Source organism: Perca fluviatilis, chromosome 17, assembly GCF_010015445.1.
Source record: "Perca fluviatilis chromosome 17, GENO_Pfluv_1.0, whole genome shotgun sequence".
Lineage (NCBI taxonomy): Eukaryota > Metazoa > Chordata > Actinopteri > Perciformes > Percidae > Perca > Perca fluviatilis.
This window is the reverse complement of record NC_053128.1, coordinates 21,567,488-21,585,614: the sequence shown is the minus strand read 5'-3', so window position 1 is coordinate 21,585,614 and position 18,127 is coordinate 21,567,488. Positions and strand designations below refer to the sequence as shown.

Sequence of the window (18,127 nt, the reverse complement as noted above, 5' to 3'; positions counted from 1 at the left end):
ACAGGGTTTCTGCAGAGTTCTCCAAGTTAAATTTAAGTCTTGTTAATACCTTTTTAATACCATATAAAAACACAATTTAATAACTATTTTACAATCATACCGACCACAGCATGGAAGTATGATGAATACATCACATTTGTTTTTTCCCCAACAGAATATAACAATAATTTCTTAGGATGTCATTAATTATCACAACCTGGACTCATGTAAGTGGCAGAAATGGGTGTATTCATTAATCAATTAAGTTTTTGCTAGACACGTGTACATTATGGGATGTTGAGCTTCCTAGAAACTGCAGTTAGCAGTAGTGACAGTGTTTGCTACATGAAACTACTTCTGAAACTCCACAAAAAGGATTAAACAGCCTGCTGCAAACACAATCATTACATACATTCGCCACAAATCCACTTTGGGTAAATACACAAAACTGTTTTTTATCTGAGATTACTGGCTACAACAGGCAAAAAAATATATATATTTAAGACTCTTGTGAATTAAATTAAAAAGACTTCTTAATACCTTCAAAGGCCTTTTTCTCCTCAGGGAACTGAATTCAATGCTTTTTCAAGGCCTGCAGACAATATCATGTAATTTTGATTGTAAATGTAATACTGCAGCAAAGTAAATAAATCATTTTTTGCGCTCACATTACAATCTCACAGTTATATAAGAGACTGGTGTTTAAACATGTACATCAGGACTACATCTGTACTGTCAGACTAAGACTTAAATAAGGACAATAACGGCTTACTATATAGTATAGTGTAATTTTCCAATTAAATTAATGTTAGCCATTAAACACTGAACATCCCACAAGCATCCCACATTCTCCCAAGGCTTTTGTAATGAACACAAACATCACAAGCAGCTCCTGAGGGAAAGCATCTAGATCCTTTACACAATTATAAGCTGAACTACTTTATGAGAAGTTAAACTGAACACCTCATTGGACCTGAACTTGCCTTGTACATAATTCATTTCTGTGAATATTAATACATTCACCCACATTAATAAAACATAAAAATAAAAACATAAGACTTAGTCTCCTTTAATTTCATAGTTACTTTAATTTCTCTCTCTCTCCCCAGTTGTACAATTTAAATCGGCTTACATAAGGTCGAGAAAATCCAGTAGGATGAGAACAGGTCTAAAATAGTTGGTTGAAAAAAACAACAAAGAGCAAACATTTTTTTTAATATAATTTCAATTACGGACTCATTTTACTGAGGTCACATTGATCATTCTTTACACGGCCAGTGTCGGTGTGGTATTGCAGCATTGTCCCAGGTGATGATGTGCTGCCACGTGGTGATATATGTTCACATGTCTGGGCCTTTTTAATCTCATGAGGTTCTCTGACTGTTGAGAAATGTCAAAAACATCAAAACAGTTCATTAAGATTGATAGCAGTAAGGACAAAGTGCAAAACATTCTTCGCCATTTTTCTTAACAAAAGTCATGTGTGTATAATGTCATGTCTCGTCATTCCACACCGCTGTGCCATGTGTAGCACCTCCATACATCAACAAGCCATTCAGTTGTCTAACAAAAAATGCATTGAATGAACAATTTCTAGCACCTTTAAGAAAGGAGTTATTACTATTGGCTTTATTACTGGTCAATTAATCATTTAGTAATGTTTTATAGACCAGATACAAGCCATCAATGGAATGTTGGGTTGCCAAAATCCTAATGGCACAGTCATTAGTTATGACTTATAACACCTTAATAAGGGTACCTTATTAGAAAATGGTCAGCCAACAAAACATTGGAAAACATGTTAAGGATTATCAGCTAATTACTTGCATTTTATTTTATTAATATACAATTTAAATATCAGCATAAACACTAATTACAGCAGTAAACGAATTATCTGTCAAGTCAGATCGCTCATCGTACAAATGTACTACAAAACAGAAACAATACATTATCTGTAGATAGGGTTTTATGAAGGACATTTATTTTCACTGTTATATCTTAATATATGGCAAAGGGTAAAGCTACACAGAATATTTTTTAAGCATTTTCCAACTGAACTAAAGCAAAGCAACAATAAGAGATTGGAACAGTACCTACATTGGCTGGCATACCCTGACATTATCTGCAATCAAATGTTTGGATGTAATTAATGTAAAAGCTCAGTGAGCACATGGCCTAGGATTCCTATGCTTATCCTCTCTGACCAATCAGAGAGAAAGCCATTCATTTGGCCACATGCCTGTTAAAACAAACATACAATAAAGATAAAAGCATGCACGTTGACAAGGAACTGTGTGTGTCTGCGTAACACACACAGTAACTTATTTTCTAGAACACAAGCAAGTTGACGTGGTTTTGTTTGAACAGACCAGAGAGCTGAATGACAAACACGCCACTGTCTAAAAAAGGTAAAAATAAATAAATAAATACTATTTGTGCCGAATAATTGCAATGTCTCATCCGCAAACATTTAGATTACTGATTGACAAAAAACAGAGGAAAAAAGGCAATACGTTTTGGGGCAGATATGGATTAAGTACCCTGAATGTGGGCAGTGCAAGACATCTGCTGACACCAGCAGTGTTTAATATGCATTCAAATGCAAGATGCTTGCTTAGTGAAAAAGGGAAAGTCCTAGATTCAGCAAATAAGAGAATGAGCTACTGTAAGTAACTGAAATACTCTCAAAGGGATACTGATTAAATAATGCAAGTCTTTGCTGCAAAACAGATTCCACGAATTATATCAAAACCCATTGCAATCACATTAAACTTCAAGAGGATGATGAAACCTGAGTGATGACTGAGACCGTAAGCTCAAGCTCAAACAGGATGCCAGCACTATAGAAACAGGGAACGCTCACCTGAGTGGGAAGTTTAGAGGTGATGCTGGGAAGCCAGCCGTGGCTCAGCTCTTACACAGACAAACAGCTGTGGCTTTGGGGCCAAAGCAAGGGGCTAACATCAAGTACACTTGACATACTGTCAGAGCAAGCAATGCTCTTCAACATGGCATCCGTTTCCCTTCTTCTGGCCGATTTATATGTTCCCTGTGTAGGGCTGGGTATCGTTCAAAAACTTTAGATAGCGGTACCGGTACCAATACTGTGACTTTGATACCGGCTCCAAACTGATACTTTTTTCGATACCAATTTTATAGAACAAAAATAAATTACAACATTACACATTATGGCACAAATCTTTTTATTCATTTTTCAGCTCCTACTATGTGAGCCCTGTTCCCTGCGTGTCTCTACAACGTGTAACATTAGACAGCCAATCACAAACGTTATTAGATCTTGGTAGAAGCATGCTGCATGCTTATTGGCTCACTGACGCGGATGAGATTTACTCTGTAAGATAAGCGATTTGCTCTCTGCGCACCGCTAGATAGGGCACAGAGCAAAGCACAGAGAGCAAAGCGCAGCGCAGGTATTCGTCAACGAGGGTGGCAAGAAAGCTATTTCCCGTTGCTAGGTAAAGATAGCCGTTATCTCATTGGTTGCACTTCCGAAAGGTCAGCGGCAACTAGGTCAAAGTTGAAATAATTTGAACTTTGAGCACAGCGCAAAGCAGCAAATTCCCCATAGGAAATCAATGGAAAAGCCAGCCCAAAGCGGTTTTGCTGACTATCATGTGTAGGCAGCTTTCGGTAGTGAAATTGGGTATTGAATGACGAGGCATTTTTCTATACTCTATACTTTAGAGGCAATTCGGTCAGTGCCTAAAAAGTATTGAATTCGGTACCCAGCCCTATCCCTGTGTGGCTCTGGTGATGCTCAAAGCTTCCCCCCACCTGACATCTGTGATAATGCCTAACATCCATGATCAAGACTATTAGATAAGACTTTAAGCCCATTCTCAGTAATCCATCCACATGCAGAGCAAGTGCTGAAAATTCTGCAACGGTTTCTGTTGTGTGCACGTAAATAGCGAGGGAGTGTTGACTTTTAATGCAGAGGCAGGGCTCTTTTTCTGCACACTTTGTGTACACTCGGAAAACTAAATGGAGTTTGATTGAAATTAAAGCTCTCAGTATAAAGCTCCTTTGAAGTATCAGGATAAGTAATGGCACTGAACTGCATAATCCCTGTTAGTCAGTTAAAGTCAGAAAGGGTAATACAGTGAAAGAGGAGGAACGGAGTCAGGTAGGTAATTTAAAGGTTGTGAGGTTGGGGTGGACTTACTGGTATACAGTAGCTGCTCGGGTGTTATTTATCATGCATGATGCTCGTGTTAGTGCCGCTGCTACAGTGCTCAAAGCTGTGCTTAGCATTTAAGCATGAATACTGGCATACAAAGTAATCATGTCCTTACATTCTGCAAGCTATTAGTACCAGTACCCGTAGGGCTGTGTGACAGCAGTGAAAGAAGGGACAAACAACAAACACGAAGCTGGGGGTGAAGAGTTCCTCACAATAAAAGATTTTTTTTTATAAAATACGATAACATTTTAAGTAAATATTAATAGTAAATGTGCAAAGTATAAAGCAAATATTGTCACTTGCTTTGGATTTTTAGCAGTGGATTGTTTTTGAAAATGGCCACTTTTACTGGGTATAACTATTTTACATGTGAAAGCCAAACATGGTAAAGAATACATCCAATAAACTAACTAAGAGTTAAAAGTATCGGTATGCAGATTCGTGAAATTATATGACGGGCATCAAAAATTCAAATCGTCCACAGAAAACGATGTTGAACAAGACCAACAGTCTACAGTCATGCAAGGCGGTACTTAGGCACAGCGGCGCTTTGAGCTAAATGCTAACGTCAGTAAGCTAACTTGCTAACAATGACAACGCTAATATTCAAATGCTATGCACTTATAATATGTACCGTGTTTAACATCTACATTTAGAGTGTTCGCATGCTAACATTTGCTAATTAGCAATAAACAAAACAAAGTACAGCTGAATGTCAGTAGTTTTGCAGGTATTTGGTCATAAACCAAAGTATGAGAAGATAGTTTTTCTTTGATGTAATGTTATGAATACAAGCGGACTCAGTCTTATTTTGTTGTTCTGCAAAGTAAGAAAAACTGACACCTCTGAAATATTTGTGTCTGGAAATCTTCCTGAATACATCTTGTGTGTGTACCTAAGAGTAGCCAGTGTGGCCACTGGCTACTCTTAGGTACCGTTATCCAAATAGGGGGAGGCCTTAGATCACCACCATCTCAGGACAGTGTGCAAAGAGAAGCAGGGGGCGAGGTCTCCTTTGTCTGTTAGTGGATTATTGGATTTGGATTATCTGTGCAGACAAAATTACCCATGAGAGACAATTGTAGCATGCTCTATCTGAGGAGCTGGTGCTCACAAATTCCCTGGATAACACTCACTTTACACAATAGTATGACCTGAACAGCCCGGCTGGTACATGGATCATCAGAATCAGTAGCTTTCACCACTGTTCATAGAAACGCCTTAAGACCCAAAATATGCAGCCACTGAGGAGTGCAGTGGCACATCCAGAGATGATGAATATGTCCGCAAAGCAAGACAGGATGTGCTCAAGTGCTGATCATCACTCACTTGGGAGGGGAGGCTGGGAAAACACAGAGAATGAAGGTGGGGTTGGAAGAGTGGTGAGAGGTGGTTTTGACTACGCTATTTTTATCTGGATTCCATGAAGACAGCTGCCATTCTCCCGAGTGTTTGTCAGACTTTCCATCATAAGGAACACAAGAAACAAGTAATGTCACTATTGAGTATTTCTGTTTCTATTTGTGATAGAACAATACCAATAAAAAAAACATTGTCTTTAATGCTTTCACAGAGGCCAGTTGTGTGGAGTGGGTGCTGGAAATCTCATAAGCTCATCCGCTTTATCTGAAAGCATTACAGACTTTGGTCTCTGTAACTGCCTGTGTGTCTCTAATCTGCCAGGTGTAATTCTTTACCTGAGACATCAAATGAATGTTTGATGCTGATCAAACATCATTGTGATCATGTATACAATGCTGCTCAGTAAGTCTTCAGACCAAAAATAAATAAATATATATATATATATATATATAAAATTTATTTATAGCCAATTATTTTCACATCTACAAAGCCACTGGCTCTACTGTTTATATCTATTGAAGACTATTGGGGAAAATGGCTATGACCATTTCAGCAGTGGGTGGGTGGGTGCAGGTCACATTTTATGACCCTGACATTCCCGTGCCACTTCAGCGCGACCAGGTTCTCTGCCACCGTTTGGTGAGAGACGCAAGATAAGGATGGACAGAGTGACGATGACATGCTTCACAGCCATAAGCCGGGAATGTCAGTCGGTCAATGGTGGCCAAATGCCACAACATGGAGGCTCTGGTACGAGCCATGGATCCCCATCAGCATTCTCCCACAGCCCAATTTAGCTCTGTATGCGAGTCAATGAATTCTTTACCGAAGATGAAGGAATGAGCTGCATATCAAGGATTTAGCATTAATAAGTGAACCGTGTACACATGGCCTGGGGCTTGCTGCCATGCTATTCTTCACGCCACCTCGAATTAAACTGTTTCATTTTGTATGGCTAATATTTTGATTTTCCTCTGTATTAAGGAAATACTAAGCACAGCGACGGCCTGTTTTTCAACTGTGAAATGTATGTCAAAATCTTTTAGTAAAGGTTTAGCAAAACATTACATTCAATAAAATCCTATATAACCAAATATGTAAGATCACTTAAACTTATAATTTTTACATTTTTAGTTTCTTAAATTTGCTTCAAAGAATGTAAAGAAGCACTACATTAGTAAAGAGGTCAAATTATGATCAGACAAGGTTTGCTTTTGTTTCCGTTTCATAATCACTAGAGAGAATTAGCATAATCAATGAGCCATTAACGTGACTGCATTAATAAATACAATTTTGAATAGACAAATCATTTGAGAAATTTTGTTTATTTCCACTTTTTCCATGTAAAAATATAAACATCAAGCAGGGATTTACTGCAAAAATGATTTGAAAAGAAAAAAATATATAAATTTTTTCATCTCAGACCAAAAATCTTTTTATTACAGTTCAAAATGTTGAGTTTAATTTTGGTAAATTCGACATGGGTTTACATTTTTGACAATTGTTTACGAGAGCGCTGGCATCTACGACTGGACTGAATTTTTATTTGTATAGCCATGCTGAGAACACAATTTAACATAATTGAATGAGTGAACTGTTCAGAAGCTTGAAAGGTTTTGTGCATGTCTATGTTTAAAAGTGCTGGAAAAAAAAAACTTTAAAATGCTGGACACACCTTGGAGTTTGAATGTTATGACAATGAAGACAAGTAAACTGTAAACTGCATCAATTTGTAACAATGTACTACATTTTCTGAAGAAGGTCATGGACCAAAAAGATTATTTAGAATTCTTTTTGATTTTCAAATATCTTGTAGGAAATCAGTTTTTCCAAGTACCTCACTAACACGTCTTCTGCTTGTATGGATGTAAATACTTGACTCTTCTGTGACTAAGAAAATACTAAGCTCAGGCATAAACTTCCCAAATTAATCTATATACAGAGAATGAATTGCACGCAAGCTGCTTGAAAACGTACAAAGTTTTCTACAAAAGAAAATGCATGTATATCTATCTTCTAATTTACTTTATTTAACCAATGCAACATAATCTTCGCCCTTTTCCCTTCATCCATTATGTGGCACAAAGAGCTTGATTGCAGAAAGTACTGTAGCAGTGACGTGGAGGTTTAATAAAACTAGCTTCTCCAACTGGCAAATGTTTGTGGACTTGATCTGGAAGAAGAAATGACAGACAAAGCAGAGAGGGAGAGATTATTGAAAAAGAGCTTCAATGCTTAAAACGGTACCAGTTGTCATACTATTATTAGAATTACCACAAGACCTGTACAATTTTCCATTTGATGTTATGGTGCCGTTATTAACATATTGTGTATTGTATTTGAATATTTCTGAGCATAAGAATGGTAAAAGCTGCAGCCAAGTGTTGGAACAAGCAGACAGATAATCTAAGTGATGCTGAGGAGCTTTGTGTTTTGTCTTTTAAAGAGGAGGTGGGGATTTTAAGGGGTATAAGAGGATAAACAGACAAGCAAAGCTGGATGGACAGCTTCATATTAAAAATAAACACAGACAGACACCTCTTGTCTTCATCAAATATTTCTGTAAATAAAATGGCATTACAATTTTGAATGATTTTTCAACCAGTGAATATGTGAGAGTTTCACAGGACTCCGTACGATGACCACAGTGAGTTTACCATGGGCTGGTGACTTCTGTTAATCAGTTCTCTCATTTTAATGTTGTTGTTTTTGGTCTGGTTGTGGTTGACCGTTAAATTATAGTACTAAAGTTGTTTTTATTTAGATTTTGAGTTTCAGTCAAAAATGATAGAGGCTTGTTTAGCATATTTGCAATAAAATAATAGTAACGCGATCCAATAAGTAGAGCTTAGCAAAGACGACAATAAGCATTAAGCTGACTTTACTATGTGAGGAAGTCACATAAGAACTAAAAAAAGATGGGGAGAGAAGGATTATTAACAGCATACGAATGCGTCCAATAGGCTAAGCCTCGTCGACACACTCCTGCACACTTCAGAGTGCATTCCACTGGAACCCACCCCAGGGGACCCTGGCTGCCATGTGACACACAGCAGCAAAAGCAGTAATAAGAGAAGGAGAGGTAGGAAGTGCAAAGGAGGGATGAGAAACCGAAAAGGAGACTACAGGATGAGAATGAAAATCTAATCACAAGGGGGCAATTAGTAAGAAAGTGCTACTAGAGCATTCAATCACGCACCACCAACTTCAGGGACAGCAACTTCCCACAGAGGGTCAGAATGATGTATTATAGTATATACAGTATATTTTAGTAATGTACAGTATTTATGGTTTTATTTATTGGATCAACTTTTTAAAAAGGTACTTGTATTTATGTATCATTCAATTCTCCCTGTATTTCAATATGGTGAAATAGCTTTAAAGCTGAGTCTGACTATAAACGAATGAAGAGAACAGAAAAGACAAAGAGTAGGAAATTAGAGTAGGAAAGGTTCTATGGGGAACCGTGTTGTGGAAGAAAGATGTGAGCTTCAGCAGAGTTCAAACACCACAGGCACAACACACTTCTGCCAAGGAGGAACAGAGAACTCTGGGTCTATCCATTCATTAGTTCACACAAAAAAAGACTAAATTAAAACTAAATGTGATGACCACACTTACTGGTTTGCAGAGCCAAAGGTGTTTCCAGAGAATCCTATGAGATGGGGAAAAAGTGGTTAATTGGCTGATTGTAGAAATAAAACACAATGACTAAGATCAGTGTGCCAAAAGATAAAAACCCACAATCCTAATGCACTTCTTATTTCACAGCATGAGTTATCTATAACAAGCATCTGTGTGCTGTGTAAGTAACGTGACCTGACACAGGCAAAGCTTTGCCACCCAGGCCTGTCAAAGGTAGAGACAGAGAAGGTGTAGAAAGATAAATGGATGGAATTGGATGGTCAGTTGTACAATATGTATATGATTAACAAACAAAGCCATTAAAGGCTGAAGAGAAGCAAAAGGTGACTGAACAAATAAAGGAGACAAGAGAGAGAGAAAAAAAGGAAGACGGCAAGAGAACTGTGACCTGCTTGGGAAAATTACGATTTCATTACTATTTTAATAATAAATAACGTATGTCTGCATTTCAAAGCTTCCTAAAATCCTCAGCTAAGAAAATGAAGTGCATAGACATAAGATAAACCACTACATGGTGGGAAATTACAATTGTGATTTGCACTGCTACTGTGGTATAACTTTACAGGATGAAAAGAGGTATACCGGACTGATCTCAAAAGCTATAAGATGCGGTGTTGTCATTACTATTCAGCTGCACTGATGTTGGAGGAATTGCATACCGACTACCCTTGAGCCACTGACCGTGCTGCTTGCAATATTCAACTTAGTGCTGGTGAGCAAGAGGACATTTGAAAATGATGAGGGGAAAAACAAGGGGAACTAAAGTATTAAGTCTTACCTCCTGCCTGTGGCTGTTGTCCAAAGCCTGAGAAGCTGCTGGGCTGACTTCCAAACCCAGAGCCCTGCTGGGCCAGGCCCCCGAATGATGGCGCACTCTGATTGGCTAGAGCACCAAAGGACGGGCCGCTGGGAGGTGAGGCAAACCTGAAAATGGAAGCAGACAGACGTCGTGATGTGGTACACAGTAATAAGAAGGTAAAACTATGACGACTAAATTAAAATAAATATCTGATACTGAGTGGGACTGATGAGACAAAATGACTGAAAATACTAAGACATGGGGCTAGACGTCATTTACCAGCACTACATTCAACCAGCAATGTATTTGTACAAAGAGAGAAAACAGGGATATAAGAAAGGGAAATTACTATAGGTTTATATTTAGCTCCTTCTAAGTAAACATGCTACAAGGCAGAAAGTGTCAGATAGTGTGTGTGTGTCTGTGCGTGTGTGTGTGTGTGTGTGTGTGTGTGTGTGTGTGTGTGTGTGTGTGTGTGTGTGAGGATTGAGAGATGGGGGTTTAAGTGGTAATCCCACTACCATTGACTCCCAAGGGAGAGAACGGGGAGAATAAGAAGGGGAGAGAGAGCAGGCCAGTTTAATCTGCAGGCAGCATGGCCCCAGAGTGAGATTATCTAAGGGGAATAATCTAGTCCTACACAGGGCTCCATAGATTTGGGCTCATAATGATGCTCACTGTAACCAAACCCATGCACATGGTGGACAAACAATGTTGAGAAAGCTGGAGAAATCATTAGAGTGGAAATGATGGGAAGCAGGATAAGATTAAAATAATCCTTTTTATCCTAAAATGAAATTTAAATTGAAATAAGGTTGATTTGCTGGCGGCTGGACATAATGTCCTATTCTGTTAATGGAGGATGATTTAAGATTTTTCTGTTGAATCTAAAACTAATTTTAAATTTGGGGTTAGAAAAAATTACAGTGTGAAAGCCACCTCCATTCATAAATGGACAAAGTTTCAATGGGACTTCCAAAACTTGCTTTATTTAGTTAATTTTATCACATCATCACTATAACGTTAATAGAGGGTTTACAAATGCGGTCAATGCTTTATGTGTTATGCTTAGTGATGGCAGACTGAGCGCGAGAGAACACAGATGTTCGGATTCCTTAAAAAAAAATCTGCATCATCCTGCACGCAAAATCCTGCTGCTCCGCTCCCCCCTCAGTACAGACAGTTTGAATAATATTACCTTGTGGTCCAGCAGAGGACGTTCTTAAAATTTCAAATTAGCTTGACCTATTGCCTGCCCCATTGACCTATAAGTAAACTAAGCTTGGATAATCACGCCACCGAAGCATTAAGAAGCGAGTGGAAAAGTTTAGGGTTCTACACTGCAGATGGGGTTGGCATTTTGCTGTATGGGTTGTGTTTAAATTAATTCGAACAAATTACGCATTAGTTCTTTATTTGTTCCAACCATAGACATTATATAATGGACCAATAGACCCCGTTGGATGGAGACCAGTGAAGGCTATTAGATGCAGTTTTCCGGTGATGGCCAGCTTTACTGCGCAGCCTCCAACTGAGAGAGACAACGTAAATGTGACATGAGCAACGTGTCTGAAAGTTGTAAGTCTTCTGGTAACTGTGCCAAGAGAAATCTCAATCATTCCCAATCTTACAGAGACCGAGAGTGTAGGTATATGTAAGGAGATAACATGGGCACAGGCTAATTATTGCTAACTAAAATGCTAGTTAACATTAGTAATTAAACCTAAACATCTCATTTAAGTCTAAACTGCCTGCGAGCTTATACTGTACTATACGGTAATTCCTCTACTATGTGACACAATCGTTAGCCTATTTTTACAAAAACGTCTGCTACGGAGCCATAACGTGAGATACAAGGTAATGGAGCCTAATATACATTGTTGTGTTTCTTTAGAACTAAACAATGGACAAATAGAGTCTTTAAACTCTTCAGATGTAAAGTTATTCACTGTCAAGTGACGTCAAAATGAATGCTAGTCAGTGGAATGCTAATGGGAGGTGATGGCTAGGTAGCATCAAAATGGCGCCATAGGAGGTTCGAGTTCTGAAGCGAAGCTTACCCCTTTGGTTCCAACTTGACTTTTTGAAAAAGTAGCCATATTGTATATATTGCCAAGTGAGTCCAGATGTATTCATACTACTGCCATACCTGTGTCTTTGAAATCTTTCACAGAGCATATTAACTTTCTTACCCAAATCCTCCCATGTTGGCAGCTGCTGTTCCCTCTCCAAAGACTTTACCAGCTGAGGGAACCATGTTGTTGGGGAAGGAAGGACTTGATCCAAATGCTGCTGCAGAACCAAATGCTTGGGTACTACCAAAGGAAGGGGGGCTCCCAAACACTGGAGCACTGCCAAAACCACCTGTAGTGGGGGAAAAGATAAGTGCTTAAAAGGTTTTGTAACACAAAGCAGCAGAACATATACAAGGTGTTACATGGTCCTCTTCACTGTTTATACAAAGAAAATCTAAAAAGGGTCAGTTGATCAGATAAAGTTTCTTCCTGTGGCTCTTGAAGCATGGTGTGACTACAATTTATTTACATATATTTCACCTATGGTATAAGTATTTTTTTCTTTTGATGTTAGGATAAATAGTTCTGCTTGGACTCATGTGCAAATATGTAAAATAATAACTACACATGCAATCCCCATGTGTTCTGAACCAGAGTTGACAGTACCTATAGAGTAATAACTGTACACACAAATAGATATAAAAATTAGTATGTCCAATAAAAGTGAATATTTCCCCCCTATTGACTGAACACAGTTATGACATTGTGTCTTGTTGTTTACAGTACATTTTTGTTTTGGAACAACACACTGTGCCAGCTTGATGACAGGAAGAATACTTCACACCAACTCAAAGCCTCAGAGGTAGGAGTGTCAGGGAAGACAGGGTGTACTGAAATTACAGCCTGGTTACCAGCATGCCTCAGTAAATAATTGATTGAGCTAATGTAACAAGATTAAATTCCCTGTACGTAGGCCAATGATCGGGCATTAGTGTGCTGAGGGGTACCTATATCCCTGTGGAGCTGAGATAGCTTCTTCTTTTTTTAACCACGAATTGCAAAGAAAAATAAAATGAAAAAGCTCAATCTACATCTTGAAAACCACCTGTCTGTGTGGGAAGGAACAAAGTTAATTTTTCCTGTTTAAACTTGCTCTACAGCTAATTTAATTTGCACTTGATCCCCTCTAAATTGTTGATCTGCTGAATAGTCTTGATGCCTGGGCGGATAGGAGCATAGTGGGCATAATGTGCAATGTCTAAATATGCTAAACGTCTTATTTATGTTTTTATTATTACAAGTTTATTAAGGACTTAATCAGCAAAGCACTTCTAAAGCAGTGAGACCATAACCCAAATTAACCATTCGACTTGAGGTTTAACTGACATTAAATCCTGCATACACAACTCTTACTGTACCACAAATAAAACCATAAATAATCAGTTGTAATGAAATTACTATTTTAACTGTATAGCAACTGCAAGCGGTTGTAAAAAGTAAAAAGTAAAAGTTTAAATCTACACTTTTTGTAAAAAGTTTAAATCTACACTTTTTTACCCGTAACATTGCAGCTTTATTGGACAGCGATTATCCGAGATATAGAAATAAATGTAACTTAAATAAATAATTTAAAACTTTGTGTGTAACAAATATTCATATGCACTGTGACTTGTAAGGTTGAGAGGTAACACTGCATCAGCAGAATTCTGGCTGGTAACGACAGAGCATGGCTACCTCACTTTCTGCTCTGCTGGGGCGAGGAGATAAGGGCACTTGCTGTAGCTCAGGTGATAAAGGAAAACACAATGTCAAGAGTCAGCTGATGTGTAAAATGTGATTGTGTATATGTTCCCAGGGCTTCTATTATAGCCATCCCTCTATCACTGAACCTGAGCCCCTAGGCCAGACCCCAAAAATGTCGAACAGAGAATCTCAAACATAACTAATGCAAACCCCTGTTAGATGAATATGTGTAAGCAGGGAATTATAAAAATTATCATCAATATTTACATTTGCTAGACCTTTTGCTCAATTCTAATTAAGAAAATGAATCTCTAACCTAATGATGTATGAACATCACATGGAAAGAAGTCTGGTCTGAAAATGTCAGCACTATAAATTATCTGATAAAATGTTAACTGTAAAGTACAAGCAGGCATCACTTTCACAGAGTGGATGAGAGTATCTTAAGGGTGACACAGTAAGGACTGAAGAACCACAGTGCTATCATAATTAAAAGCAATATGGGGAAAGCTGTACCTGATTTTGCTGGAGAAGAGAAGGAGCCAAATCCCTGGGATGCGACACTCCCTGCACCGGTGCTGAAGGTCCCACTAGGTTTCTGCTCACCAAAGGACGACTGTCCAAAACCAAAGGTCTTGGCACCGCTATTCCCAAACAGAGTGTTGGCACCTAGAGGAGAAATAGGCAGATACATGTATCTTTCAACGACCGTAAAATGGAGGTTTGTTTATGGTAAAAGTCAGTTTTACTGAAAAAAATATGTGAACAAAAGTTTGATTAAAAAAAATAAAAAAACAGCAATCTTAATTTTTATGTACAGATTGCGTTAAGGCCCTGACACACCAACCCGATAATCGGCCGTCGGACAGTCTGGCGAGGTCAGTGACTCGAGTCTGTTTGGTGTGTTCCGTGCCGTCGTCCATTGGAGGGGCCGATCTGACATGTTGAATCTGAAGGCGGCAGTCGGACTCAATGGCAAATCTGATTGGTGGAGCGCTAACCTGGAAATGACTAGCGGGATGAGCCTGACTAACGCCTCCCAAAATCTGACAAAAATCTTTTAAACTGACCTTTGTCGATCTGAAATGAAGAAATTCAGCAACTACAAGGCCTATTTCTCACTTAAAATGTTTTCAAAAACACGTTTCGGTGAACTATCTTCGTAAAATATGAGATCGTATTCCGAACGAAGCTGCCATTATGTCTGGTTGTAAAATCCAGGAGCAGCCAGACCCACGTGACTCGTTCGTCCAATCAGCTGCCGGTTAAAATTTTTTTGGCCGACAATACAGATTAGCGCCGCCTGCTGTTACGGAGACATTTTACGTCTTGCGCACGCGCAGAACGTGGGCGTCGCTTCGGTGTGTTACGAGGCACTTTTTAGACCAGGGGGGAGTCGACTGATCAGTCCGACTGCCTTTTCTGCCAACGGTCGGCCGTCGGGTTGGTGTGTCAGGGGCTTTAGCCTACCTGTCTGAGCAGGCTGCCCAAACCCTCCGGTGGAGACATTGGTGCCAAATGGGTTCTTGTTGGCAGCATCTTCGCTTGGTTTGCCTCCAAGGCCAGAGAAGAACCCTCCACCAGCAGCTGAGCCTGCTGTATTGGCTGAATTTGAGCCAAACAGAGTCCCACCAGATGATGGCTGCTGCTTGGAGAGAAATGTTACTTATACAATGTATCGAAAAGAATGGTATTTTTTTTTTTATTGTATTTTAAGAATATACTATTCATTGGTTGCTCTATCAATCAAAAATTTTAAAATTTAAAAAAAAAAATCAGTGGATGATACCTGTCCAAATACACTCCCGCTGCTCGCTTGTTGGCCAAACACAGGGGTGGCAGAAGAGCAGCCAAAAGCTGTAATTAGAAGACAAGAAAGTGTCATAAAACAGAATGAGCTAATTCTGGAAACTCAGACCCCATTTAAAATCTGTTGACAGGTGTGACAAACTGCATCTAACTGCTGAGCTGATGCATTACCATCAGCTGTCCACAGAGACACAGACATTCCCATACTGTGTTGGGAATTTCAAGAATCTTCATGGGACAACTCCCCTCATGCCACCCTCCTTACTTAGACTACCACACCAGCCAAAATCTCACAGCCAGTGTTACACCTCCAACCCATTCAGGCACGCAGTATACAGTACTACAGACACAATTGGATGTCTTGTCAGCTAAATTAGTTAGGTTTACACAGCCTTCGTTATTGCCCACTGCCCTTAACATACAATACAAATAAGGTGTTGTCTGATGGTGTTAGCTTAAACATTGTCAGACATGACTTACCTAATTGTGGCTGTGTAGTTCTGATAGTAAATATAACTTTGAGTGTAAATAAAGTATCTGGCTGGCCTGTTTTTACAGTTGACAGGTTTGAAATTGAGAATCTTGTATACCCAATTACAATTACAAACCTGATGCTATCATTTTTCTAATTTATAAATAGCCACAGGATTCCGAAGATGTGCCGAATTTAGTAGCTACAGCTGTTATTTCAATGTATCAGATACATATTTTAAAACATTTAAGTAAATATAAATATCAGACTCATTGGACTCTGTATTGGCAAATACCCAATGTTAAAAGGTATCTGATCGGATCAGGGCTAAATAAACTTGATCGGGAGTCGGGATATCTCACATTTTTACAAAACATTTGCTTCAAAAGCTATACTTCTATTGCATTCCACAGAATTTTTTGTTTCATTACTCAGCGGAAATAAATAAAACCATTGGCCACAAACTCTAACCATATTTTACCAATGAGAGCAGTAAGAAATCAAATGCATACTCAAACTCACCTGAGGGCTGTCCAAAGCTGAACCCTGTAGATGAGGATGTGGTGGTGTTACTCCCAAACACAGACGCTTGGCCAAATCCAGAGCTCTGGCCAAATGCTGGTGTTGTGGTTTGTCCAAACAGCCCTGAGCCAGTGCTGCTGGCGGTGTTGGCACTGCTTGTGCCAAAGGAGAAGGAACTGGCATTGGTAGCAGTAGCAGCACCAAAAAGACCTCCTCCAGTAGTCGCGCTGTTAGAACTTGCTCCAAATGCTGATTGGCCAAAAGAAAAGCCACCGGATGTTTCAGGGTTGCTGGCAGGCTGGCCAAAGCCACTCACCTGGCCAAACACAGATTTGCCAAAAACAGTTCCAGTTGATGTACCAAACGCCGTTGAGCCAAATCCTGTGGATGCTGGGGGTGGAGGGGCCGAGGAAGCTGGTGGTGCAGCAGGTTGCCCAAACACAACGCTAGCATCAGTAGTAGTTGTACTGTTAACAGCAGCAGGCGTGGTAGTGGTGGCTGCAGCAGCAACTGTGCTGATAACAGGTGTAAGTCCAAGGGAACTGCTGTCTGTTATTGTAGGGGCAGGTTGAGTAAAAATGGAACCTGGTTTGTCAGAACTGGGCACCTGGAACGCTGGTGGAGCTACCTGGGAGACAGGAGCTACAGCAGCAGCGGAAGTAGGCAGAGGAGCAGTGGTGGTGGTGGTGCTGCTGTCTGGGTTGGCATCTACTGTGGCAGCTGCACTGGCTGTAGTTGGAGGGATTGCTACAGTTGGTGCGGTGATGGAGGAGGGAGGGTCTGGGGTAGGGGCCGTTGTGGCCAAAGGAAGTGGGGGTGTTGGTGCTGTAACTGCGGCTGCTGTTGTTTCTGTGACGGCTGCATCCGCTGCGGGCTCAGGTACTACAAGGGCGCTCACTACAGCTGGTCCAGTACTAGGTTCTTTATCAGGGGGTGGTGTGGGTTCTGAAGGCTGTGGGGAAACTTTTGGTTCCTCTGAGGTGTCTGAAGAAGCTGCAAGAAGACTACCGAAAGACGTAGGTGAAGCTGAGGCAGTTGAGCTAGATTGGGTAACAGAGAAGGCCGGCTTGGGGTTCGGTTCAGGAGGCTTGAACAAACTGCCTGACGCTGTCCCCTTGGACAAGTCTGTTCCTGTAGAATCATCTGCAGACTTTTGGGGACCTGCAACAAAGCTAAACTGTGCTGCTCCCTTGCCCATACCAAGTCCAGTTTCTCCAGAGGTGAATGAGCCAACAGCTGGTTTTGTAGCTGAATCTTTCGCTTCTTCTCCATGGCCCACACGTAGTCCAGAGAAACAGCCCAGAGTTTCTCCTCCAATTGTCTTAAGGGGTGGAGGTTCTATCCTGGAGGCAGTTGTGGTAGAGGCGGGTTTGTCACCTGACGGGTATGGAGGCAGGGTGGGAGACCCAGTGCCAAGAGCAGGGGAGGTGGACTTTGGGGTGAGGGAGAATGGCTCTTCTCCAGTCTGGCCAAACATCATCTTGCCATTTCCACCAAAGGAGAATTTATTCAAATCCTTCACTGGAGAGACATAAGAGAAAAAAAAAAATTGAAAATGATGCGGCGTATACATCTGA

At 40.0% G+C, this 18,127-nt stretch overlaps 1 protein-coding gene across 6 annotated transcripts in view; it reads right to left on the bottom strand.

The window, feature by feature from the left end:
• Positions 1-1,042: 1,042 nt before the first annotated feature.
• The window catches only part of nup214 (nucleoporin 214), a 37,739-nt gene continuing 20,654 nt past the window's right edge, over positions 1,043-18,127 (bottom strand). For 2 of the 6 annotated variants that reach the window (XM_039780595.1, XM_039780598.1), the window contains 8 exons: positions 16,551-18,071; positions 15,537-15,604; positions 15,218-15,395; positions 14,264-14,416; positions 12,182-12,353; positions 9,969-10,114; positions 9,167-9,200; positions 6,854-7,718 (listed from right to left, as the gene is read on the bottom strand). In XM_039780595.1, the coding sequence (XP_039636529.1) occupies positions 7,682-7,718; positions 9,167-9,200; positions 9,969-10,114; positions 12,182-12,353; positions 14,264-14,416; positions 15,218-15,395; positions 15,537-15,604; positions 16,551-18,071 (2,309 nt within the window). In that variant the 3' untranslated portion in view covers positions 6,854-7,681. Of the gene's footprint in view, positions 1,360-6,851; positions 7,719-9,166; positions 9,201-9,968; positions 10,115-12,181; positions 12,354-14,263; positions 14,417-15,217; positions 15,396-15,536; positions 15,605-16,550; positions 18,072-18,127 lie in introns of those variants that run through there. The other 4 variants (XM_039780596.1, XM_039780599.1, XM_039780597.1 and 1 more) reach the window with 3 other exon arrangements.